Here is a 13,424-nt window from a genome sequence, read left to right on the forward strand (position 1 = left end):
GTTTTCAAAGTTCTTGGAAGTCTTCAGAAAGTTGCAAATCAATATTCATTTTGCTGAGGTTTTGGAACAAATGCCTCTCTATGCCAAGTTCATGAAGGAGCTGTTGTTAAAGAAGAAGTCTTTAAAGGGAAATGAGACAGTGGTCCTGACTAAAGAATGCAGTGCCATCATTCAGAATAACTTACCAAAGAAGATGCCAGATCCAGGGAGCTTTCAAATTCCATGCACCATTGGGAGCACAACCTTTGAGAAAGCGTTATGTGATCTGGGAGCAAGCATCAATTTAATGCCCTTGTCTGTGATGAAGAAGCTGCAGATCCAAGAGGCACAACCCACAAAGATAGCATTACAGATGGCAGACAAATCTATGAAGCCTGCATACGGATTGGTGGAGAATATCTTGGTCAAAGTGGGTAAGTTCTTCCTCCCAGCAGATTTTGTGATTCTTGACAAAGGGGAAGATGAAAATGCCTCTATAATTCTAGGAAGACCATTCCTAGCCACTGGAAGAGCTCTAATTGATGTAGAAGTGGGTGAATTAGTGCTTAGAGTGCATAATGAGCAACTGGTCTTTCATGTCTTCAAAGATATACATTCAACAAGTGAAGAAGAGAGGTGCATGCAGGCTGAGCTTATTGATCTAAACCTTCAAGAACCCCCTGATGATGCACAGCAGAGTCTGCAACTCAAACCTCCTTTGGTGACAATCAGAAAAATTCCTCCTGACATCAAACCTAAGTTTAGTGTTGGAAATGCATCATCTACCAACGAGGAGGTTCCCAAAAAGAAGAAAATACCCAGGAGATGGAGAAACAAAAAGATCCCCACTGAAGGTTTCTCCCCAGGAATGAAGGTGGTGTTGACTAAGACTCTAGCATGGATTTATACAGTAAACAGAATCCTCTCTCTGGAGCATATTGAGCTAATTTATGAAGACACGGGAAAGAAGTTCAAAGTAACAGGTGAAGAGCTGAGCCCCTATGATCCCCCTCCTTAGAGGAGCTGACCGTCAAGCTAGTGACGTTAAAAAAGCGCTTGTCGAGAGGCAACCCGATAATTTCGTATCCTTAGTTATTTTTCGTAGTAGTAGTTTTCTTACTTATTTGATTTTTATTAAGTTATTACTAATTTTCTGATCATGCAACTATTTTAGAACAGGAGCAAAAAAAAAAGGGGCACACGACGCGCAAGCGTTGCTGACGCGTACGCATCAGATGGGTGTGCGTGAAAAATAAATTTGAACAGAGACTTGCGCGGAAATGACGCGAAAATGATGCCTCTAGCACAAACAAACTCACGCGTACGCGTACCCCACGCGTGTGCGTCAATCATGATTTTGGCACCCCACGCATCCGCGTCATCGACGCGTACGCGTGACCTCGCAAATTGGCGTAAAAGGTGTTTGGGCAGAGAGTTATGCTGGCTTGGGGCTGAAAGTGTACTAAAAGCACAAAAGTGCCCACGCGTACGCGTCCCTGACGCGTGCGCGTCAATTGACCAAACGGCCATCCACGCGTGCGCGTGCATAATGCGCACGCGTCGTATGCAAATATTGGTTCTCAAGCCATGCAAACAGAGAGTTGCACGTGCGTGCGGCTGGCTTCGCGTGATTCGCACAAAACCAAGGGCACGCGGACGCGTGCCAGACGCTGATGCGTCATTAAGGAAGTTCTGCGACCCACGCGTACACGTGCCGTACGCGTACACGTCGCCATCGCCGCCCAGTTTTAATTTTCTTTCTCCTTCTCCCAATCCTAATTCTCTCTTGTTCTTTTACCCTTTCCTTTTACTTTCATAATAATATTTGTCTATTTCTATTTTCAGTTCTTCTTTGTTTGAGGACAAGCAAACCTTTAAGTTTGGTGTTGACCCTTCGCTTAAGGGTTCTCTATTATTCCTATGGCACCAAAAGGAAGGTGAATCATCTTCACTGAGGAGCACAACCTGAAGAATAAACGACCGCTAGGATAACTAAGGTTGTTGAGTTCCTTTCATTTTTTTCTCCCCTCTTTTTCTATGTTATGTTCCGGTTTTCTGCTATTTTGCTTTGTTTGCTGCATGATCCTTTATTAGTTAGAATCCTAGGACTAGTTTAGCTCTCCCTATTGCTTTAATTCTAAAAAGATGTCTCATGTATTACTCACTGAGCTTAAATTCAATTAAAAAAAATACAGGAGTGATATATTGCATGGGAAAGTGGGTCTATATTGAAGAATAGTCTTATTTACTTAAATGTGGTGGTATTTTCTGTAATTTTGAATGCATGACATGAATAGTGCATATTTTTTATAGTGAAGTTTATGAATGTTAAAATTGTTGGCTCTTGAAAGAATGATGAAAAAAAGAGAAATGTTATTGATAATCTGAAAAATTAAAAAATTGATTCTTGAAGCAAGAAAAAGCAGTGAAAAACACAAAGCTTGCGAAAAAGAAAAAAAATGGCGAAAAAAAATACAAAGAGAGAAAAAGAAAAAGCAAGCAGAAAAAGCCAATAACCCTTTAAACTAAAAGGCAAAGGGTAAAAAGGATCCAAGACTTTGAGCATTAATGGATAGGAGGGCCCAAAGGAATAAAATCCTGGCCTAAGCGGCTAAATCAAGCTGTCCCTAACTATGTGCTTGTGGCGTGAAGGTGTCAAGTGAAAAGCTTGAGACTGAGCGGTTAAAGTCGTGATCCAAAGCAAAAAGAGTGTGGTTAAGAACTCTGGGCACCTCTAACTGGGAACTCTAGCAAAGCTGAGTCACAATCTGAAAAGGTTCACCCAGTTATGTGTCTGTGGCATTTATGTATCCGGTGGTAATACTGAAAAACAAAATTCTTAGGGTCACGGCCAAGACTCATAAAGTAGCTGTGTTCAAGAATCAACATACTGAACTAGGAGAATCAATAACACTATCTGAATTCTGAGTTCCTATAGATGCCAATCATTCTGAACATCAAAGGATAAAGTGAGATGCCAAAACTGTTCAGGATTGCAGTGTAAACCCCACTATAAGAGGAGACATGGGCTTAATCGAACTCTCATTCTCATGCAAATTCACATCCTAAGCTTATATTAGTTTTGGTTGCTTGAGGACAAGTAACAATTCAAGTTTGGTGTTGTGATGCGTGAGCATCTTTCCTATTTTTTCCTAGTAAATTTGCATGTAATTTATTGAGTTTAATCAAGAATTAATTATATTTTAGCCACTATGGATGCTATTTTGAGTTTTGTACAATACTGTTTATTTTAGGTAGCATTCGGCTAGATTTGATGGAGTTTCTGCAGCACAAGAATCAAAGGAGATGGCAGTGAGGAGCGACGCGTACGCGTGACTGACGCGTACGCGTGATTTGGAGCTTTCCATGGCGACGCTTGTGCGTGATTGACGCGTATGCGTGATTTGAAGATTTGAAAAGCGATGCGTCCGCGTGACTGACGCGTCCGCGTGACTCGCGAAAAAGACCATCGACGCATGCGCATGACCGACGCGTACGCGTGACATGCGCCACGTGCAGAAAATGCAAAAAAATGCTGGGAGCGATTTTTGGGCTGTTTTGACCCAGTTTTCAGCATAGAAAACACAGATTAGAAGCTGCAGAATGGACGAAACAAGTGGTCCCCATCCATCCATTGAAGACTTGATTATTTAAATTAATTCGAATTTAAATTCAAATTTGAATTCTGGAAAAAGATATTATTTTTAATTTTAAAAAATTAGATTTTATATTTATTAGGATTAGTTATAAAAGGGATCCCAATAGGGTGGTTCCAACAGAACATTTTTAAGGAGTATATTTTACCTGAATCCTTATTTTCTCTTTTCCATGAGCAACTAAACCTCCACTGTTAAGGTTAGGAGCTCTGTTTATTTCTATGGATTAATTTAATTACTTTTTTATTTTAATTTATGTATGGATTTATAATTTAAGAATTGTTTTCGCTCTTTATTTTATGAATTTAGGTGGAACGGAAGTATGACCCTCTTTCTATTTGAGTTCCTGTAAAACTTGGAAAAGCTCTTTACTTGAACAACAGCTTGAAAACATATTCTCCTAAATTTTAATTATCTGGATTTAACGGGATATGTGACATATAATCCTTTTATTTTTAGGTAATTAGAGTTTTTGTGGCATATAAACTGAAATTTGATCATCACTCTCTAATTGGAATTAATTGACCAAGAAATTGGCTTTTTGATAAATTTTAGAGGAGACTAGGAAGGTCTAAAGAATTAGGGTCTAGTCACATATAGTTTGCCATAAATTAAATCCTACATGATTAAAATAGTTAGTAAGAAAAATAATTTCAGAAAAATAGATAACTCTGAAGCCTTAACTATCTTCTCCATATTTTCTTCCCAAAGTATTTACTTGCCTTTCTTTAATATTCTTTATATTGTTTAATGTCTTTTATATTGCATCTCAACACTATTTTCTGTTTGTCTAACTAATCTTATCAAACACTATTGTTGCTTAATCCATCAATTCTCGTGGGATCGACCCTTACTCACGTAAGGTATTACTTGGTACGACCCGGTGCACTTGCCGGTAAGTTAGTGGGTTACAAATACCGCACCAGAAACCAATAGTATAAGAGGCTATATAAAGGTTTCCTCCATTCCAAACGACGTCATTTTTAACGATGTGAATGTGGAAAGTTTAGCCTCTATGCATTTCACATTATCCAATTAAGCACCTAACGAACACGTCATCCAGCTAACGTGCCAGGTTAGAGTACCTGTTAGCATTTTCTGTCGACACTTGATAGAGAAATATTTGCAGAAATCGCGTTGTGTCATGAAAGTAAGAGACAGGAGTCGAAGTGGATCGTTTTTATTTTAAAAGATCGCGTTATCATTTTAAAAAATGGACATAGAACGGATTGATAGTTCACTCGATTGATATTGGTTTAAAAAAGTTATAATATTTTTATCCAATTTTAAGCTAATTGAAGTTTAATTAATTATACTTTAATTTAAAACCTTAAATTGCTTGTTCATAAATCGCTACTGCTTCTGGTTAGTTTTTACATCAACCTCTATTCTCTGCAGGGATTTATGTATAAACTTTGAAATTTTACATATGTTGTAGCGGTTTATATAAATTAGCTACAGGATACAAATGTAATCATTTTAAAATTATATTTGGGTAATTTTGGTCTGCACTTTATTTAAAGAGTTATTATCTAAATCAGTCTCCAAGAATTATAAAAGTGGACATTTTAGTCCTCAAGAAAAATTAATACACAGATCAATTCTCAAAGTTTTATTCTGACAGACAAATTAATCCCCATTTTATTTTCTGGTATAGTAATTATCCAGATTAGTCACTAAGAATTTTAAAAACAGACATTTAGTCCCAAAAAAAATTAATACACATATCAATTCTTAATGTTTTTCTCCATCAGACATAATAATCTTCCGTAAAAAAAAGTAAAATAAAATTATTATTATTATTATTATTATTATTAATTACACAATAATACTATACCATAATTTTTTGTATTTTTTGAACAAAAATAATGATAAATTTATTTGTTAGATTCTTTTATATATATATATATATGCATAGTCACTCAATAATAATAATAATAATAATAATAATAATAATAATAATAATAATAATAATAATAATAATAATAATAATAATAATCAATAAAATTATTAGAGATTATTCTATAAGAAATTCAAGATTGAAACTATTTGATAGTTTTGTATTTAGAGTAAAGTATCGTTTTTGTCCTCAACGTTTGGGGTAAATCCTATTTGTGTCCCTAACGTTTAAATCGTCCTATTTGTATCCCTAACGTTTGTAAAAGTGATTCAATGTTATCTTGCCGTCAATTACACATCATGAACGCTTTAGTTTGAGTTTTAAAAATCTCTTCTTGAAGTTAGAATACAAATGTTTGAGATAGAATCGATGATCTACTCCGAAAAATAGCTCATCAAAAGTTGAAACTAATTCTTACAATATTTACATAATTCACTTTTCTATGGACATAATTGAATCTAAACACAAATAGTGGGTATAATATTAAAATCGAACACATCCAAATGAGACCTAATTGAGAATGAATACATCCAAGTGAGAATAATTGAAAAATATAATCTGATTTGTTAGTATAATTGATAGTAGGATAACATTGAATCACTTTTACAAACGTGAGGGATACAAATAGGATGATTTAAATGTTAGGGACACAAATAGGATTTACCCCAAACGTTGGGGACAAAAACGATACTTTACTCTTGTATTTAATATATTCAAAAGATGTTCTATTTTAAAAAACATGTTTGTATTAAAAAAAATGTTTTAATTTAGATTTCAAAACATTATTATTCACCTTACTTGTTTCCAACGAAAAGAGTATATTAATATGCTACTGTCATTGACTACATGCACAAAACTAAGTTAATAATAATAAAGGTCGACATATAGTAAAAGTAAAATAGACGGGGAACTGTTATGGCTTATAGAGAAAAAACGTTGGGATTGATTTGTATATTAATTTTTCTTGGGAACGAAAATGTTCGTTTTTAAAATCCTTAGAGATTGATTTTGGTAATCATTCTGCCAGAAAATAAATTAAAGACTAATTTATCTGTCGGAATAAAACTTTAGAAATTGATATATGTATTATTTTTTTTAAAGACTAAAATGTCCGCTTTTAAAATCCTCAAAAACTGATTTAAATAATTACTCTTATTTAAATATATAATTTGTCTTATTTATAATGTGTATTTTATATTTTAATAAAGGTGTTTGCTACGGTACGATGATAAATTCATACGTACCGATACGTTTAAAATATAGACAAATAATAATAACACATGTGGAATTTATTTTCCACGTCAGCATTTAATTTTTTCTTTTTTAAATATATATTATATCACAATTTTTACTAAAACACTCTTTTAATTAAATAAAAATAAAAAATATTTATTTATTTAATTTTATAAAAAAACTTAAACATCATTTCTTTATTTGATTAGACAAAAATACCCTTTTAAATTAATCAAATTTTAAAATTTAATTAACCCTAATTTTATAATTTCAAATAATTGAAACAACAAAACAAAATATATTAAAAATACAAAAAATCAAAATTTAAAAAATTTAATATGTTTTGATACGAAGCACGAAAAAATGTCTTCTTGTTGGTGCATTAAACCTTTCAATTTTCACTCAACAATTCCATCATCATCATCATCATCGCACTCCCACCTTCGAGGAACACTGTTTCTGCAACCTTCTCCTCCTCTTGCTTTGACTCAACAACAACAACAACAAACTCTTCTTTCAGTTTCACCCTAAACAACACAAACGCGCTTCCATAATTGTTCGGTGCTCTTCTAGTACTAATTCCACTTACCCTTCTCTTTCAATTTCAATTTCGTTCATGGGTTTTGATCTGGGCATGCCAAATTTTCAACATGTCACTCTTTCAACTTTTCAATCACAATTCACCAAAACCCTTTTGCTGGTTTTATGGACCTGGGGACGGCAGCGGCAACGAACCTAGGGCTAGGATTTTGTCATTTTGGTTTGGGACTTTTAATGTTTTGTTTCAGAGGGGCATCAATGATTAGGGAAATTGGAGAAGATGAAGAACGATATTAATTTTTGGTTTTTTTTTATGTTTTTATTTTATTGTTTAAATTATTTGAAATTATAAAATTATGATTAATTGAATTCTAAAATTTGATTAATTTAAAAATGTATTTTTGTCTAATTAAATAAAGTAAGGATGTTTAAGATTTTTTATAAAATTAAATAAAAAATTTTTTTATTTTTATTTAATTAAAAGAGTGTATTAATAAAAATGGTGATATAATATATATTTAAAAAGAAAAAATTAAATACTAATTTAGAAAATAAATTTCACATGGTTTGTTACTACTTGTCCATATTTTAAACGTATTGGTACGTATAAATTTATTATCGTACCGTAACAAACACCTTTAATAAATACATATAATTAATTTAGTTGTTAATTTTTTATTTATACGTAACATTATTGATATCAAATATCCCTACTGTTTCCCTTTCCGTATTTGCTTCGAATTGGAATTCTTAGTAGATTTTTTTACGCTATTTTTAGTGTCAAAATATAAAAAAGAATTCTAATTTTTGAGAATATTAAACTCTTGTAGTTTCCACACACATTCTAAATGAAATGATGAAGCTTCATAGCCGCAAAGAAAATAGTATAATAGAATAAACTATCACGACCAATAAATTAACGATGAATAGGAAAACATAATTTTATTTAGCTCCTTTAAATGATTCTTGACATCCAAATAACAAGCATGTACAAGAGATAGTGAAAGTGGATTACGTTGAGGATGATGGCTATGTAAGCCTACCCAAGCGTGTGGCTAGCTTATTTTGAATGAGGTGATGATATAATAATAATTAATATAATCCAAAGTTTGACTTGTTGACCACTGATGACATTTCATAACCTTAAATCTGATTCTTTAGTCAAAAGGTTCATGAAAGGAAGTTGGTCAAAGAAAAGTGAGAGTACTTTCCTTGAATTGGATCACAAAATCCTTAAAAAAATTAATATTAGCTGAATTGGTCGGTAGTGCAAAACAGCCAACACATAAATATAGAAGATCAGATCAACAAAGACAATTAGTTTGGTTTGCACTATGAGTCTATGACACTATATGTCCTAAAGTTTTTGACATAGATAGATTCATCATGTGTGTTAGTGCGTGCGTGCCACAAGATTCTGTCATAAAATTGATGATCAACTTGTTTTCTGACCAATTTCATTTACTTTGCCGTCACCAATCTGTATGTATTTAAGAGCAACTCTAATGGATTTTTTTTGGTATTATACTTTTTTTTATAGTAACTAAATTAATTTGAAATTAAATTTTACATCGAATATAATCTTTAAAATGATATTAGTATCAATAAAAAAAACGGTATCATTTTAAAAGAATATTAATAAAATTCTGAAAGAATAAAAAAATAAAAATAAAAAATATTATAGTTTGTATTTTTAATTTTAATTAAAAATTATAAAAATAAAACTAAACATTATTGTCTATAAAAGATTAGAATAAATATAAATAAGATAAGAACAAATAGAAACAATAAAAGCTAAAATTATTGTGACGGAATTTATGTATTCAATTGGACTAAATTTATGGATTGGTGTAAAATTTTTTTGTTGTTGTCATAGGTTATTGTAGAAAACTGGTTTAATACGGCCCAACAAACTCGAGGATGAAAAATGTCAAGAATACCAAATTTATTAAGATTAAGATGGAAGGGTTGAGGAGATAAAGACTTGGTGAAGATTACAGTTAGCTACCCAAAAGAAGGAATGGGAAGAAGTTTCATCACTCTAACTTGAGCTTTCTGTCGAACCAAGTGACAATCAACCTCTAAATATTTGGTCCGTTCATGAAAAACTGGATTAGCAGCAATATGAAGGGCACTCTGATTATCACAATATAAAATTGGTGGTCGGATACGAGAGATGCATGAAAATAGTAACACATTGAATATCCATTGAAGTTTACAAGTTGTGTTGGCATGTGCATGATATTCTACTTCAATGGATCAGCAAAAAATGGTGGTTTGTTTTTTGATCTTTTAAGAGAATAAAGAGCTACCCAAGAAGAAACAATAGCCAGATTGCGGAGTGTCAAGATATTCGGCCCAATCAGAGCCACTAAAGCCGAGAATCCAAATTTCTAAATTTTTGAGAAAGAAAATTTCTTTTATGGGTCTACTCTTTAAGAACCTCAACACTCGCTTTGCGGCTTGAAGATGACACTGAGTAAAAGATGCTATAAATTAGCTTAATTGTTGCGTTTCATACATGATGTCTGGTCTCGTGGTGGGTTGTCATCCTGATGAAGTTTTGTAGCACTATCCATGAAAACAAAAGCCAGTTTGGCACCTAACAAGGTAGAGTCTTCTATAAGATCAAGACAATATTTTCATTGAGAGAAAAATTTCTTTCTCTGATTGAACAATTTCAATATCCAAAAAATATTTTAAAGGACCTAAATCTTTAATTTTGAAATGCTGGTTCAAAATTATTTTAACAGCAGCAAGTTCAGAAATAAAATTTTCAGTTATAACATCATCAACGTAAACCAAAAGAATAGAAATTTCAACACCAATGAATTTAACAAACAAATTATAATCAGAAATAGTCTGCTAGTATCCATAAGATATATAGTAAAAGATTTGAGAGTTTCTCGTACCACATGCGACTAGATTGCCATAAAGCATATAAAAATTTCAACAATTTATAACATTGATTTAGGCGAGTTGACACCATTCTAGGGGAAGAGACATATAAACATCTTTCAAGATGTCACCATACAAGAAAGCATTATTGACATCTAGTTGGTGTATGGGCCAGTGCTTCATGGATGTCAAAGCCAAGACTAATCTGACAGTGGCAGGCTTGATAACAGAAGAAAATGTCTGCAAAAAATTAACACCTTCAATCTGAGTGAATTCCTTAACCACAAGACACGCTTTATATCTATCAATGGAACTATTTGGCTTACGTTTGATTCGATAAACCCATTTACAGCCAATCGGCTTGACACCTGCAGGACAATCAACAAGACACCAACTTTTATTCAACTCAAGAGTATCCGGTTCATCTTTCATAAAACTACGTCAACTAGAATGATTGTTGGCGTTTTTGAAAGACTTTGGCTCAACCTCATATTGCAGAGATAGAAGATAGATTTTATAAGTAAGGAAAATAGAAGAAAAAAACATAACAGAAAAAATTGAAAAAAGACACCTTGAAAAAAAATTTTGCATAGATAAAAGAGAAATTACAAACATAATCGGAAAGGTAAGTTGGTGATCGATGAGCACAATGGCTGTAATGAAAAGAAAAGGCTCCTCTAGTGAAGGGAACAGTGACAATGAGCCTGATGGAGGAAAGGATTTGAAGGAAGATGATGGTATTGTATTAGAAGTACAGCATTGAGATGTGTCTTGGCTTGGTGAGGTTCAATGGAGACTAAAGGAATAATGGGAGATGTTGAGGGTGTAGGTGAAGATAAAAGAATGAGTGGCTGAATGGAAATGAAGTGTGAGTCAATAGGAATAGGTTCTGGCTCAATAAGAAGTTTAACAGAATCTTATTTTTGAGAAGGTGTATTTAGTAGTGTTAGATTGGGTGTATGAAATTAGACATTTTTAATGTCTAAGGACATAATCATTTTATAAAAACAGAACATAAACATCCAAAATTTTTAAGGATAATTTGGTGAATGATTAAATAAAATTTTAAATAGTATTTTAAAATTAATTGTATATGATGAAACTATATTAAACAAATAAACAGCATGATTAAAGGCATAAGACCAAAAAGATGATGGTAAATTAGATTGAAACATAAGAGCACGAGTTACATTCATCAAAATATGTTGATGTTTGTGTTCTGTCCTTCTATTTTGTTGACAGATTTCAACACAACTACGTTGATGAATAATGTCTTTTGTAGCATAAAAATCATGTAAAATGAATTCTGGTGTATTATGGGAACGGACAATTTTGACTTTAGAGTTGAATTGTGTTTCAACTAAATTAATAAAATTCTTTACATGATTTTACACTTTTGCTTTTGATTTCAATTAAAGCGTCTAAAATCATCAATAATAGTTAAATAATATTTATGATTATAAATAGAATTTTGTCGAAATAGACCCCAAATATCAAAATATAATAAATAAAAAATTGCATTAGTTTTATTAAAATTTTGAGGAAATGAAAGTTTCTTCTACTTAGAAATATGATAAATATCACAAGCCTCCTCATGATGCATATAAGTAAAAGAAAAATATTAATGTAAATAATTAATCTTTGTCTAAAAGGAATGCTCTAATCGAAAATATCATATATTTGAAGGTATAATAGGTGAGAATTGGATGAAATTTATGGAATATGTAGTGAATGAATTATTAGTGAAATTGCGTTCAAAGACATATAATCTCTTTTATTCTATCCAAACCAATCGTCTTCAAATTGTTAGTGTAGAAAATAAAAAAGTGAGTGTACAATTGAGTACGAAAGTAATTTTTGAAATGAAGATAATATTAAAATTGAAATAAGGTAAATAAAAAATATTATGAAAAATTAAGGACGGTGAAAATTAAGCAATGCGTTTATTAAAAATAGTAATTTGAGAATCATTTGATAAATGAACAATAATAAAAAATATTTATGGATAAGAAATGAACCAAAATAAATTTAATGTAATATGATACGTGGCACCAAAATCAATGATTCAAATATTCAAAAATAAATTTTGATTTAAAAAATTATTAACAATAAAAAAGTACTCAAAGAACATAAATAATGAGTATTTGGACTTGGTAAGAGTCCAAATTAGTTTGAAGGACTAATTTTTTTTTATTGGAAGAGTGGTTGTTTCTATTTTTACAATGCAAAAGATGGATTTTAACCTTATTTTTTTTTTGTTAGTAAAGTTAGTGGTGTGTCTTTTCTTTTAACTTAGAGTAAAGTTGTGCGGTAAATAGACTGAGATGACTTTAATGGAAGAATGACCATTGTCATGAAATCGGGTGGATTGGCGGATAGTCATGCTTGACGAAAACATTAATGATATGACCGTCGTAATTATAATACAACGTTGAGGAAAAAAAGAAGATTGACAACTAAAATTGGCAGATTTAGTCATCAATACTATAATAAAACTGAAAAAATAAAAAGTAAACATAAAAAATATTATACTTTGTATTTTTTTGTTTAAAAAAATTATACAGATAAAGTTAAATATATACAATATTATCTATAAAAATAAATAAAAATAAATAAAATTAAAATTATAACAAAATTTATATATTCTAATAAATTAAATTTATGAATTAATGTGAATTTTTTTGTTATTGTTATAAATTAATATAAAAAATAGTTTAATAATGATTTTATAAATACTTATGTACTATTTTATAAGATCTAAAATTAAATTAAATTAAAATCAATTCGAGATGTTCTAATCTTTGTTTTTCTTCTTTGTAGGCAATATATGTTGAAGTTGAACTATATGATAAAACGAGAAGAGCATTAATTAAGTCAGAGACAAAAGAAACAATTCCAAGAGAGGTCAAATTGTATAATGAGATTAAGTTGTCATATTGACCTTCATGGAATTTGAGATTATGACTTATTTCCAATGTTGTCATACTTGTTTGAAAATGATAATAAAGTAGGGAAATAATAAGTCAGGATTCCGATATTTAGATTATTTATTTTATCCTTGATTATATATTTATTTTTATCTTTTAGATGTGTTTTGTATTTATTATTTATTATTTTTTATTAAAAATAGATTAAAGAAAAATATTATGGATTATAGTTATCAGAACCGAAACAGTAATTGATCGGTCGTATGACTGGGTTACTAGTTCAACCAATGA

The 13,424-nt window shown here is 31.3% G+C and overlaps 1 protein-coding gene across 1 annotated transcript; it reads right to left on the reverse strand.

The window, feature by feature from the left end:
• Positions 1-10,278: 10,278 nt before the first annotated feature.
• On the reverse strand, positions 10,279-10,638 carry LOC140182360 (uncharacterized mitochondrial protein AtMg00820-like). Its single transcript, XM_072228531.1, has one exon. The coding sequence runs from the start codon at positions 10,636-10,638 to the stop codon at positions 10,279-10,281; it is 360 nt and encodes a 119-aa protein (XP_072084632.1).
• Positions 10,639-13,424: the final 2,786 nt, after the last annotated feature.

The sequence above is a fragment of the Arachis hypogaea genome, chromosome 19 (genome assembly GCF_003086295.3).
Source record: "Arachis hypogaea cultivar Tifrunner chromosome 19, arahy.Tifrunner.gnm2.J5K5, whole genome shotgun sequence".
NCBI lineage: Eukaryota > Viridiplantae > Streptophyta > Magnoliopsida > Fabales > Fabaceae > Arachis > Arachis hypogaea.

Coding starts and splice junctions, on each gene's coding strand:
- LOC140182360 (XM_072228531.1), bottom strand. CDS start 10,638: ATGAAAGATGAACCGGATACTCTTGAGTTGAATAAAAGTTGGTGTCTT.